Raw genomic sequence first — 14,245 nt, forward strand, 5'->3', positions numbered from 1 at the left:
CTAAACACATTTCTTAGGGAGTAATTAAGCATGTGGGAGTCATTTATATCCTATTGCTCAAGGTCATTACCAAGGTCTGATTATGAATATTTTAAAAATTGTAACCTCAGGCATAAATGGGTTACCCCTGGCACTGGTAACCCAAGTATGCTAAATAAATGCTAAAATTCTTAGTCTTCAACAACCATGGTGATAACCATGTTCTCAGGTGTGGGCCAGAGAGGGTGGTAAGAAATGGCTGTTCTTCCCAGTTGCTAATATGTATAAACCCCATGACAATAAGGGTTCCAATTTGTAATAAAATAATCAGAAGGAACTGGAATAAAGGCAAAATCCTACCATTAAAAATGATGAACTGGCTGGGTGTGGTGGTCACATCTCTAATCCCAGCACTTTGCTAGGCTGAGGCAGGTGGATCCCTTGAGATCAGGAGTTCAGGACCCAGCCTGACCAACATGGTGAAACCCCATCTCTATTAAAAATACAAAAATTAGCTGGGCATCATGGCAGGCACCTGTAATCCCAGCTACTCGTGAGACTGAGGCAGAAGAGTCACTTGAATCTGGGAGGTGGAGGTTGCAGTGAGCCAAGATTGTGCCACTGCACTTCAGCCTGGGCAACAAAGTTAGACTCCATCTCAAAAGTAAAAATGACAAACCTCAACTAAAGGCTGTACATTTCTCTTGGATGCTCTGTGCTGCCACATACATCCCCAACAAATTCAGACACATCTACCAACTCATCTCTTTTTAAGAAGCCAATCAGGGTTGGGTGCAGGGGCTCACACCTATAATCCCAGTACTTTGGAAGGCTGAGGTGGGCAGATCACCTCAAGTCAGGAGTTTGAGACCAGCCTGGCCAACATGGTCAAGCCTTGTCTCTATAAAAATTAGCCAGACATCATTGCAAGCACCTGTAATCCCAGCTACTAGGGAGTCTGAGGTGGGAGAATTTCTTGAAACCAGGAGGTAAATGTTGCGGTGGCCTGAGATTGCACCATTACACTCCAGCCTGCATCAGAGTGAGGCTCCGTCTCAAAAAAGAAAAAGAAAAAAGCTGCCAATCAGGGCTTTGAAAAAGATGCATCCCTTCTATCAGTGATTCCCAGTGATGACTAGACATCAGAATCCCCTGAGTTCTTTAGAAATATGTTGCGTTAGATGTCCTCCCTATCCCGCTCCCCCCACCCCGACCACCACCACCACCACCACCACCATCTCCTCATTCTCTCTCTTTATTCTAATTCTCTGCCCTCTGATTCTAATTCTGTAGGTCTGGGGTAAGATCCAGGAATCTGTATGCGTTTTCATTATATTGGTTTGTCTTTATCAGCTTTATTTAGACTTTTGTTAAATGCCCACCATCAAAGTTCCATAAATTTTAAATAATTCACTAAATATGTCTTGTATCATCAGCATTTAGCAAGCAAACTTCAACTGAATAAGTCACAGCCTGTGGAGCTATGACTTGAGCTACTGAGGCATGCGAGGGTGGAGATGAAAACATGGACTCAAAGCCCAGTGGCCTGGTCTGAAGCTCATTTTGCCAATGTGTCTCATAACCTCAGGCAAACAACTTAACCTCTCCATGCCTGTGTCCTCGTCGACAAAGTGGGGATAAAAATAGTGTTTATCTCATAGAGCATTTTTGAGGATTGAATAAGTTAAAAGACATACATCACTTAGAACTATGCCTGTCTCATAGTAAACATAGTAGAAGTATTAGTTATATTTATCTGAGGTAGTTACTAAAGAAATCAGTCAAAAAATTTTTTGACCAAATGTTTAATTAAATTTTGTTTGCCTTTCAAATCCCCCAAGTCCCTTTAAAAGTACAAGTTGTGCTTGGGAAAAAATAAGTCTTTAGTCCTCATGTCTCCAGTTCCTGTCAGCACCACTGATCATCAAGCAGGTACCTTCTTTATAAATAAGTACTGGGTGCTATTTTGTAAAAACTATTTCCATAAATACATACACCTAAATAATTCAAGTTGGAGGCTTTCCTTTTAAAATGGAACTGTTAGATTTTTAAAAGATCACAGAAAATATTAGATTTAATTTAATTATACTTATATTGCCAAAAATATTTCATCAAAAAATGGATTATATTCCATCGTGCTGTAGCTTGTAATGGCTGATGTCTTTGTCCAACTACCCAAAATGCCAACTAACCAAAGAACAAACACTATCCTCAGTATCTTTCCAATTCAGAAGTTGAAAATTATAAATCACTATATTTAGTCTGTTCTATATATTAAGTGCCTCTCTCTGACAAAAAGAATGCTGATTAACCTAGGAGATCAATTATGATTTCTACAGATTGCTGCTTTTATAAACCCATTTTTATGTTAACATTGAAAGATCATAGTAATCCTACTACAATGATAACATTTAGATTTGTCACAAAGATTTTTAAAATATGTTCTATTTTACATTATATAGCTTGCATGTTTCTCTTGTGTAGGTTTATATATGCCCTAGTACAGAGGTAGAAAAAAAAATCTGTCCAAACTCTAATCATCACACACATCAGCTTCACAAATTGACAGAGGAAACATACCAGTGCCTAGATGGAATGGGAGGGTGTTAGATCATTCACAATTTGCGGACCTCTGTTACTGAGGCTGTTGGTATAGGAGGGGTGGTAAAGGACTACAAGAGAAAGTAGACAGGCTTCTGTACACAAGGAATGAATCATCTTCAGAAAACTGAGGTTAATCAGCATAAAACTCATTCTGCTCCCAGAGCCATGAGAGCAGAACAAACACAACCCACTCAGCAAAAGCCCTGACAAGTTCCGAGAAGCCAGGAAGACAGAAATGGATCCAGAGCTCCCACATGATAGGACCAAGTGAAAAATCCCACGTCATGTGCCTGTGTGAAACCAGGAGCCACCCAGACCAGGTGAAAACCAAGGGAAGTACCATGGAGAAATCCAGAGGCATGGCCCGTGTAGTAAAGGCAGGTGCTCATGTGAAATCACTGGTGGTAGATACAGTGAAGTTTTTCCCCAAAAGGGAAGCTAATTAAGTCAAATAAGACATATTCTGTCTCCATGTGCTCTAATTTCTAAAGGTTTAACCCACCTGTTTCCTGATCTGCCAGGTATGTCCAGGTATGCCCAGGCACATCCTAGCTTGTAGAATATACCCCTTTCCCTATTTAGACATGTTATTGCTTTTCTAGCCTTTTTGCAAACACTTCCTCCCTTCCTTTGTTCTCCATTGCCTTTACTAATTTAGGAAAGTTTTAAGTTTTTAGCCAATCAGGTTTATCTTAGATTGTGCAGTCCAGCTCCAGCCAATGGAGGCTGGACACAATCATAGAAACCCCATGTGTTAAAGATAAAAAGCCCTCCTTTCCTTTTGTTCAGTGTGCTCTCGTGGCAACCAGGCCTATGAGCTGCACCCTTCTATGGAAGTAAAATTGCCTTGCTGAGAACTTCTTTGTTCAAGTGTTCATTTTCTTTGCAACTCTGAACTTTTACTTCCAACAACTGGAGTCACCAAAATGAACAGACAATATTCTGTTCAAACATGTGAGGCATTGTTAAAAATGATCAAATATGCGAGGCATTGTTAAAAATGTTTGAACTTATCTACAAAACTGAATTTAATGATGTCAAGTGAAAGAACAAATGTGTCTTTCAGTAAGCAGATTTTGTGTTAAAACTCTGCTCCAGAACTATAATATTTATAACTTATGACATTTTTCAGAAAATGTTATAGTAGGTGAGAAGTCAGTTATTACCAACAAAAACAGCATGGCAGGATTTATTATGCCTCCGATTCAATTCATTTCAAGAAATATCAATTGAGGGCTACTGTATGGCAGGCCCTGAGGAAAGCGAGATGGGAAACACAGCAGTGAAGCAGACATGACTGGTGCCTTCTGCAGTTACCACAGCATGGTGTACAAAGGAGACAAGAGTTACAGAGTTCAGAATAAGGAAAGGTCACTTCTATCTGGAGGACAGGACATAACTAGAAATGTTTTCATGGTGCAATTAACAATCCAATTACATCTGAGACAGCTTATCGAATATTGAGTCAGATAAATGGAGAAACGAGCCATATAACTACAGGGTCTGGCCTACAGGAAACCAGGCAGGCTAAGAGGTAAAGAGTATTTGAGAATTAACATAGAGTCCAAGCTGACTTGAACGCAAGATCTGAGTAAAGCAGAAATGAGAAGTAAAATTGGGAGGTTAACAGACAGTTTAAAATTTTAGACTTTCTCTTATTGTCCATAGAAATCCATAGAAGATTTTTAAATGGGGAGAAGTGAGTATGAACACTGCACTTTGGAAATACCAATGCAGGGCTGTGTGCAGACTCAGGGGAACTGTCATTCCTCAGGGCTTTTGGAATTGTGTTTGGCATTTTTGTTTGTCCCAATGACTGTGGAGAGCTACTGATGTTCATGCAGAATGGAGGTCATGGATGTGAGACACCCTGCCATGTGCAAGGTTTCTGGAAAACAAATAACTAGCCCAGTCCAAATTGCAGCAGTACCCTATTGGGAGATACTGGTAGAGAAAGAAAAGACTGCAGCTGGGAAGACAATTGCAGTAATCCAAGCCAGGGTGGTTGAAGTGGGACTGGAAATGAAAAGTCAAATATAAGAGATCCTGAAAAGAGGACAGAACCAACAGGTCCTTCTTGTGATAGGAAATGTGATGGAGGAAAATGCCCAGGTTTTGAGCCTCAGGGACAGGAGCAATGGCAAGAATTTGGACTCTTACAGAAATTTAAAAATCAAAATCTGAAAATCAGACCCAAAACCCTGCATCAGCATAGCTTCCTATGATCGGCCTCACCTCAGGAAAATCAACCCCCTACCCCATCCTCTCCTGAGGTGCTGCCTCTGGTTCTTCATTGCTTTATGCAGCTCATGGCACTTAACTGGTGACGGGCCAATCAGCACTCCCTACTCCATGTCATATTTTGTATTCACACATGGTTCTGGCCCACAAGTGCTCAGCCAATGTTCCTTTAACTATATGGAGCTTTCTGTTCTTTAAAGTAAAGCCACCCAGGCAAGGTGGCTCACACCTGTAATCCCAGCACTTTGAAAGTCCAAGAAGGGTAAATCGCCTGAGCTCAGGAGATCCAAACCAACCTGGGCAACATGGCAAAACCCTGTCTCTACAAAAAATACACCAATTAACTAGGTGTGGTGGTGTGTGCCTGTAATTCCAGCTACTCTAGGGGCTAAGGTGGGAGGATCAGCTGAACTCAGGTAGTAGAGATTGCAGTGACCTAAGATCATGCCACTGCATTCCAACCTGGGCAACAGAGTGAGACTCTGTTTAAAATTAAATTAGATCAGATTAAATTAAATTAAAATGAATAAGAGATATAATAGTAAACATTAGCAAAGCTCTAATGGCCCCATGCTGCTAAATCTTCCTGGACTAGCCATATAGCATCTTCATTGTTTTAGAAATGTGATCTGGCTATAATGTCATTGTTTCAACAGTTAATTTATGGAAAGTATTTTAATTATAAATTCACAGGCTTCAAGCCAAAGAAAAGAATGAAATAAGTGCAGAGCAAGTGAGTGAGTGCCATGACGAGGAATAGGAGCTGGTTGCTCTGGCTGCAGAAACCTCAGGAAACCACCTGGTAGAAGTCAGCTGACAAATATCTGTAAGAAGTGGAGAAATTCCATTCCCATGCCACAAGACACCTGGAATACTTCACTTTTCTCACGTGTGGAAGTCTTCATTCAACATGCCCAAGAAATGCTTTAAAAGAAGTAATAGTGATATTTGGAAATGTTTCTGTGTTCTCACTTGGAGTTCTTTTTGCCATTCGGCAGCCCCAAATAAGAACTGAAACTGAAGGCCAGAGAGAATGTTTTAAAGTCAAATTTAGATGTATGATATTTCCTAATCAATTTTTCTCTAGGATTAAATTGCATATAATGAGAAAATCTGCATTGCTATGGCTGCTATAAAATAAACAAGTTTACAAACTCACACTGAAAGAAGTCTGCGGTTTCTTCAAAGCAGCACTACCCTATGACCCAGCAATTTCACTCCTAGGTAAGTACTCAAGAAAAATTAAAACATATGTCCACACAAGAACCTGTACACAAGTGTTCATATCAGCACTTTTCATACTGGCCCAAAAATGGAAACAATCCAAATGTCTGTCACCAGATGCATGGATCAATAAAATGTGATATATCCATAATTAATCCCCACAATTAAATATTATTCAAGAATAAAAAGGAATGAAGTACTGATACATTCTACAGCATAGATAAACCTTGAAACATTATACTAAGTGAGAGAAGTCAATCATTAGGAAAAAAAATATGGCTGGGCATGGTGGCTCATGCCTGTAATCCCAACATTTTGGAAGGCTGAGGCAGAAGGATCACTTGAAGCCAGAAGTTCAAGATCAGCCTGGTAATATAGCAAGACCCCATCTCTACAAAAAAAAAAAAAAAATCAAAAATTAGCCAGGTGTGGTGGTGCACCCCTTCAGTCTTAGCCACTCAGAAAGCTGAGGCAGGAAGACCACATGAGCCCAGGAGTTTGAGGTCACTGTGAGCTATGATTATGCCACTGCATCCCAACCTGGCCATATATTTTAAAAGAGAGTAAGAGAGACCATATATCTTTTTTGTTTTTTTTTTGAGACAGAATTTCGCTCTATTGCCAGGCACCAGGCTGGAGTTCAGTGGTGCGAGCTCAGCTCACTGCAACCTCCGTCTCCCAAGTCAAGCAACGCTCCTGCCTCAGCTTCCCAAGTAGCTGGGACTACAGGCGTGCACCACCATGCCCAGCTAATTTTTTTTTTTTTTTTTAGCAGAGATGGGGTTTCACCATGTTGGCCAGGATGGTCTCAATCTCTTGACCTTGTGATCCACCCACCTTGGCCTCCCAAAGTGCTGGGATTACGGGTACGAGCCACCCTGCCTGGCCTGAGAGAGACCATATATCTTAAAAAATTACTTATTTTTTAAAAAACAAAGACCTCACATTGTGTGATCCTATTTATATAAAACTTCCAGAATTGGGAAATCTATAGAGATAGAAAGTATAGTGGTTATCTAAAACTGAAGGAATTAAGAGGAAATGATGGATGACTACAGGTGGGTATAGGGTTTGTTTTTTAGGTGATGAAAATATTCTAAACTTGATTGGGGTGATGATTTCACAATTTCATCAATATGCTAAAAATCAATAAAGATGGGTTAATTATGCCGTATGTGAATTGTATCTCAATGTTGGGTCTTGTTAAGTCACACTAAAACATTTCCTTAAAAATGAGATGAGAGCAGAAAGGGTCACCATGCTTTTTGAAGCACTTTATTTTTGTTTCCATTTTCTGAAAAGACATGTTGTGCATCTAAATAGCGCTCTATTTCCTTGTGTATCTTGGACTGGCATGAGCTTAATTGTCACACAGCATTCATGAATGAATGAATGAATGAATGAAAGAGTGAGTGAATGGAAGAACATCCAGCAAAGTCCTGAGAAAGTGCTTTGGGAAAGCACAGCAGGGAAGGAATACTTACAGGAAGTCCCCGGGGTCCTCGGGGTCCCACCTCTCCTGGAGGCCCTTGTTGGCCCTGTTATGAGGGAGGTAGAAAAGAAGTTAACACCTACCGATTACAACAGGTTAGAGCTTCAGGAGAGGTGAAATGGCTTCTTACCGGTTTGCCTGAATTTCCCATCTGACCAGGCTTCCCTGGAGCACCTGTGCTACCCTAAGGGTAAAATGAAACATTCAAAGTAACTCATGCTGAAGTAAGCATAATCATCAATCTGCCTTACCCATGCTGGGTATCTCTTACATTTAAATAACATTCATTCCCTGCTTTCACATCGAGAATCTGGGAATGTGCAGAATCCCTTTCTTTTTATATACATCAAAATCCTTTAGATTCAGGATATTGTCTGTTAGTCTAAGAAATATATTGAAGGTTAAATGTCAGACAATGAGGGGTTTTAGCCTTCATTTAAGAGGAGCCTCTTCAATTAGAGGATTTTTCTTTCTTCACAATATTAATATTACATCTTTCCTTTACCATTTCCACCTCCAGCATAATTCTTTGAGCCTTTTTACCACACATTAAACTATTAAAACTAAGAATCAGACCAACATGGGGAAATAGGATGTGCTGATGAGAAAACCCCGCTAGCAGGCTCTAAAGAATGCACATGTCTGGAGATGCCCTCTCCACCATCAGTCTCTTGTGGTCCTTATTGGGAACCTCTCTGCTCAAGACACTGCAGAACACTGCGATTGGCGGCTCGCAGCCTTGTGCTCTAATAGTGACAAGTGTCTACATTATTCACCTTTTATCCCTTGTCTTCTCTAGCAAAGCTATATTTTGTCCCTTAAAAGCTTTTCCACCTATTGTTTTTAACTGCTTACATTTTGGTTTTGTGTAAAATATAAGCGCTGGTTGATCAGTACGTGAAGAAAATGCCTAATATCTTTTTATTTTAGCTGAATCATCCTAGTAATAGTTTCTGACATAAGTTCTGTGGCTTTATAATATCTCCCTTATTTTAGGTAGTAAGGAACAATAAAATGTTCTCTGTTTTATACTGGCAAAGGATGACATTTTCATTAAAGAAACCTAATTAGCAGCACTTTGTCAAAGTATGCTTTCTATAGCTAGGAAAAAGATTAGTATTTTAAACCTTAAAGCTTTTACTTTTTTACTTCTCCCTGGGGCCAAATATAAAATAACTGACATGCTGAAAATATTAAAAATTGCAAATAAAATACGTTAATAAAGAATAAAGAAATTAAGAAAAATAGTAATTTAAATTTTTAAATATTTTACCTTTTCACCAGCAACACCCTTTGCACCAGGAATTCCAGGTACACCCTAAAAGAATACATACACAATCTGCGTTTAATCACCTCCTCTGAGAACTCATGAGATGCCAAGCCCACTGCACACTGCAGGGAGGCTGAGGGAATCATGGCAACCTCAAAGCTTTAATGTGAGGAAGATGCTTCCTGGTTCCCAAACCCTGCACAGTCATTTATAGAACTACCCACAGTTTTAGAGGTCATGACTTTACTATAACTGGCTTGTTAAAGCCAAATACCCTTAAAGCAAATCTTGTCTTTAAACTTATTTTTCAAGGACAAACTTCCCAAATTAGAATCCAGTCCAATTTTCAGGTCAATAAGAGCTCTAATAGGCAAGAGAGAGACTACAGGGATGTGACAGGGTTTCATGCAGAAAGCGCTAAAAGGAGGGTCTCCCAAAAATGCTGGGCATTATAGTAGAAAAAAGAAACGGCAGGAGGATGCTGGGCCTGACTCAGATTTGGTATTATTGGTGCTAACATTATCTGATTATTAAAAAGTATCAGGTGTCATAAAACATTGGGGGTCAGTCTTTGGTATTACCAAGTATTCTTTATTAATTAGAAAAATTTGCCTCCAAAGAGCCAAGAATACATGTGGTACAATCCATAGGAACTTCCAGACACATTAATGTAGGTAAATATCAATTTGAATGATTAAAAATAGTACGTAATCCAAGTGGTCACCTAAGCATATGCTCAGCACCCCTGTTGCTCAACATTACTAACAAGAACTTTAGAACTGGTTTAAAGTGGGATGAAATATATGACACTGGCCCACAGCTTAGGGTTAGTTAAAAAAATATATAAAGAAGACTGAGCAAACTAAAGGGAGAAAAGGAACCCAAAACATAAAATTAAAGCCTATTATTTACAGTTATTACACAAATAGCTATTCAGAGAAAAAGTATAAAATATAAAATATAACTGTAAATTGTAAAAATATAAAAGTAAAACATCATAAATTCCCCAGAACTTATCAAATCAGGTAGCATGTCTCTTCCCAAAATGTATATCTTTAAACCAATTAACATGTAAAGAATCTATAAAAATATATCTATAAACTAAAAAATATATCTATATTTATATAAATTTTTATATATAAATACATAAAAATATATATAAACCAATTACCATGTAAAGAATCAAATACTTACTGGTAACCCCTGCAATCCTGCATCGCCGGGAGGCCCAGGTTTTCCTGGTTCACCCTGAAAAAAAACGCTTTTATCACATGATCGAACCTGTATGAGCTGCTGTATTTCTTTTAAGAAAGGGAGGAGAATTCTAGTAAAAGGATTGTCTCAACAGCTAACTTTACATGCACTTTTATAAAGTGGTTTAACTTAGGGTGGGGGAGTAGGGTTGGAAATAGGACATAATTTAACCAAAATGCACAGTCTCTCTCAACCTACTTTCATCAATAGGGCAGTTTTACTGAGTTCCTGAAACTAAGCAAATAATTATACTACTCTAATAAGTATTTCACATTTGACACTTGATTCAAAAATTAAAGGAAGGGACAAAGCCAAAGCTAGCTAAATAAATCTTTTGGTGATTTAGTAATGGAACTGCCAGGCTTAGCTGGCCAGGGCAGAGACAGCCGCACTCGCCCTTGGACTACATTACACAGCCTACCTTTGTTCCAGGCATTCCAGGGATCCCATCACGGCCATCCACACCAGCCAAGCCCTAAACACACAAAGAAACATACTGTCTCTTACACACAGCCACATTCTTTTTCCCTTCATTATTTTCTACTATTTTATTGCAAGTCAATGATTACTGAAAAATGTGCTTGATGACAACAGCTCAGGACATACCGTGTCTCCTTTGGGCCCAGGGAGACCAGGAATTCCTCTAACACCTTGAGCCCCCTGCAGGGTGGGAGAGAAACAATAGACAAGACATGTTCAGTTATCACAATACTTAGGACTTGTCAAAGAGATCATCATAATCAGCAGATGACACTGAAAAGCAGGAGGCTTGGAGTGACTGAATTTAAACTCACCCTATCTCCTTTGGGACCTACTTCTCCTGGAGGTCCTCGTTGTCCTTGGTCACCCTGTATGAAAATAAAATGTTGTTAATACACATAAAAGTTACTTATTAATCAACTTTTGAGCATTAGAAAGCATCATCCACATGACACAACTGTTGCTCTTCCACCACGATGGCTTTGCTCTATCAAGGAAGCCGAGATAAAGAAATCTTTTTATAAAAATGGTAGTGTCTTAAAAATGGATATTGCCACAGAGATAACTAAGATGTGACCATCTTTTGCTTTCCCCTTAAATGCATTTTGCCCCTGTGCTCTTGCATGTAACATACAATGGATCCATGCATTGGATGCTGACATCAGTAACTACATCTACATATCTGCTAACTTCACTGATTGTTACAGAGGTTTGAGGTTCAGATTAGTTGCCAATTTTTCCCTCACAATTAATCCCCCAGTCAATACTAGTGATTTCTGTCAAAGTTATCTAGCTAGTGTTGACATATGGGACAGGTGGTAATAGATAAGAGGCTGTGTCTTCCTAAAATACAGCTTTTGTTAAGTTGCTTAACCGTTAAAACCTCAAATGGCTCCCTATTGCTACTGGATCTGTTCAAATGGCTCAGGATAGCATTAAACATTCTCTGTATGTAGCTCTACGTTATTCATCCAATCTCATCTTTTCAACCAAACTTTCCAGTCCACGCAGTGACATCCCCTGTGAGAACACACATGCGCCATCACCACTAACAGTGCCAGCCCAGCACTTTGCTGCCTTTCCTGCCCACAGGCTTTCAAACCAACCTCCCCTCAGGTCCTCTTACATGGACTACATCCATCCCATGCTCTAGTGTTTGATTTCGTATAGTTTTTCATTGAGTTACTTTCTATCTTTCCCATTGGAACACAGGACTTTGACAGTTGATTTTCTATCTTTCTTATATCTTTTTCTACTTTTGATGTGGCATAGGCAATTATCCATGGATTTTTTTTTGTTTTTGTTTTTGTTTTTTGTCTATTTCCCTCCCAAAAATAAGCTTGAGGAAACCTACAATAATGACATATGGACATATGACAATCAAAATATGGAATAATGAAGTCAGAAACCATAAAAAATGAAAAAGATAACCAGGCCACAAACTAGAAATGAGATAGTTACTAAGACTCTATGTGTCCTGACAACCAAAGGAAAGGAAAGCACAGCAAACATAAATACTTAACAATTTGGCATAACCTGTGAAGATAAAACATCATATTAAGTCAGCAGAGCATTTCTATGTACCTAAGAAAGATGCCTGTCTTAATTAAAGTTTAAACATATATATATATAAGTTATCCATTTCTCCACTTAATTATTCACATGTAAAGAATACTGCACACACATGCATACATAGCAAAAAAAAACAAAACTATCATTGCGTTTTGTGGAAGGAAAATCACTTACAGATGCACCAGGAATACCCTGAGGCCCAGGTTCACCATCTAAGCCCCGAGCACCCTGCAAAAACACAAGACAATGGAATAAAACTGAGATCAGTCATTTATGTTAGAGAATGCATCCATCTTTCTAAAGAAATTTAATAGCCAGATGAAAAGGAGGTTTTGTGCCTATAATACATACAGTAATCCCTAAGAAGCAATTACTCAGGCACCTGAGGTATAAAACACTTGTTTACACCTATTCAGCATACCAACTGTACTTAAACACAATCTTTGATGCCACTCTATATATTTTAAGTTAATACTGCATCCATTCTCAGTTGCTGATATGAGCTAAAAACACAGGTGCTTATTAATAGATTGGTAAATCTATTAAGTAATTTGGTGGCCACTCTCCAGGGTTCTTAAAATTTCTATAGAAAACCATTAACCAGGCTGGGCACAGTGGCTCACGTCTGTAATCCCAGCACTTTGGGAGGCCGAGGTGGGTAGATCACAAGGTCAAGATATCAAGACCATACTGGCCAACATGGTGAAACCCATCTCCAAAAAAAAAAAAGAAAAGAAAACCATTAACTGCCAGGAAGGCAGATCACATGAAGCCAGGAGTTTGAGACCATGCTGGCCACCATGGCGAAACCAGTCTCTACTAAAAATACAAAAATTAGCTGGGTCTGTTGGCACATGCCTGTAGTCCCAGCTACTCAGGAGGCAGAGGCAGGAGAATCACTTAGACTGGAGAGGAGGAGGTTGCAGTGAGCCGAGAGTGTACCACTGCACTTAAGCCTGGGCAACAGAGAGAGACCCTGTCTCAAAAACACAAAAAAGATGAAGCCACCCTAAGAACAGCTACTACATTCTGTTGCTGCCACAGCTGTGAGAGGAATTTCCAGAACTCTGGATCTCCCATCAAGATCTGGAATAAGAACTCGAGCCATGTGATTCAGAAGAATGAATTGCTGGAAGGACCTGAGCATACCCTCTCCCATCCTGGAGATATTAGGTTCAATTTGTATAAAGTAAAAAACCTATTTTCTCAAGAACAGATCTACTCTACCAAGTGATAAGAATGACTCAGAGCTTTATAAATTGAATTATTTTAAAATAATCTCTGAAGTGGCTAACATACTGTACATTATCACCTCCTTATTTTCATCATGTGAATCAAAATGTGATCTTAAGATCTTAAAAAGTATTTTTAGTGCTCTCTCTATATATGCTACCTGACAAAATATAACCCTTTTCTTTCTTGTTCTTATCTACTAAGTGAATAAAAAGGCATAATGAGGCAGCCTTCTAATAAACTAGGTTGAGATGAGAAGTTGATAAAATAAAAGAAAAACAATCAAGAGTACTGGATAGATGTCAGGCCAAGAAAAACAGGTGGAAAACATCTGTATTAAGAATTAAAAATTAGAAAATCTGACAGAAGGTTCAGAGATAGGTAGAATCAAAGAAATAACACAACTGAAGCAGAAGCACCAGAGCGCCCTGAAATTCTTTGATCCCTAAAAAGAAGGACAGAGCAGAAGGTATTCTACATTCACCAAAGAAGAGATTTGGAAGACCTGACCTTGAATTTATCATTCACCTTGCATTACAAGAACAGAACCCAGCCTTTGCATTATAGAAATGGCTTTGATGCACGTTCTCTCTCTCTTTTATTACTGTTTGGCATGAGCTTAGACCAAAACTGCTGTTACTAGGTAACCACTCCATGGGTCTGAGTTCACAAGAAGAGCTTTTTTTCTTGCTTGCTTGCTTTCTATTTTAAAGCAATTTGACAGAAATCAGAGGAAATGAAAAGTTTTGAAAAATACCAAATAGAAAAATATCTCAAACGAAGAGCATATCAAGAACAGTAATTGGTTTCAAAGTGAGGGGTCACATATTGTAGGGGATGATTTAAATCCAGAAAAAATGAAGGTATCAGCAGCTCGAAAATAAATGGGATCTATT

At 39.0% G+C, this 14,245-nt stretch overlaps 1 protein-coding gene across 3 annotated transcripts in view; it reads right to left on the reverse strand.

Annotated features, from left to right (window-relative positions):
* The window catches only part of COL9A1 (collagen type IX alpha 1 chain), an 88,206-nt gene that overhangs the window by 29,587 nt on the left and 44,374 nt on the right, over positions 1–14,245 (reverse strand). For 2 of the 3 annotated variants that reach the window (XM_002806711.6, XM_008994638.5), the window contains 8 exons: positions 12,291–12,344; positions 10,859–10,912; positions 10,671–10,724; positions 10,486–10,539; positions 10,005–10,058; positions 8,814–8,858; positions 7,671–7,724; positions 7,533–7,586 (listed from right to left, as the gene is read on the reverse strand). In XM_002806711.6, the coding sequence (XP_002806757.5) occupies positions 7,533–7,586; positions 7,671–7,724; positions 8,814–8,858; positions 10,005–10,058; positions 10,486–10,539; positions 10,671–10,724; positions 10,859–10,912; positions 12,291–12,344 (423 nt within the window). Of the gene's footprint in view, positions 1–3,756; positions 6,440–7,532; positions 7,587–7,670; positions 7,725–8,813; positions 8,859–10,004; positions 10,059–10,485; positions 10,540–10,670; positions 10,725–10,858; positions 10,913–12,290; positions 12,345–14,245 lie in introns of those variants that run through there. The other variant, XM_054254153.2, reaches the window with a different exon arrangement.

Source organism: Callithrix jacchus, chromosome 4, assembly GCF_049354715.1.
Source record: "Callithrix jacchus isolate 240 chromosome 4, calJac240_pri, whole genome shotgun sequence".
NCBI lineage: Eukaryota > Metazoa > Chordata > Mammalia > Primates > Cebidae > Callithrix > Callithrix jacchus.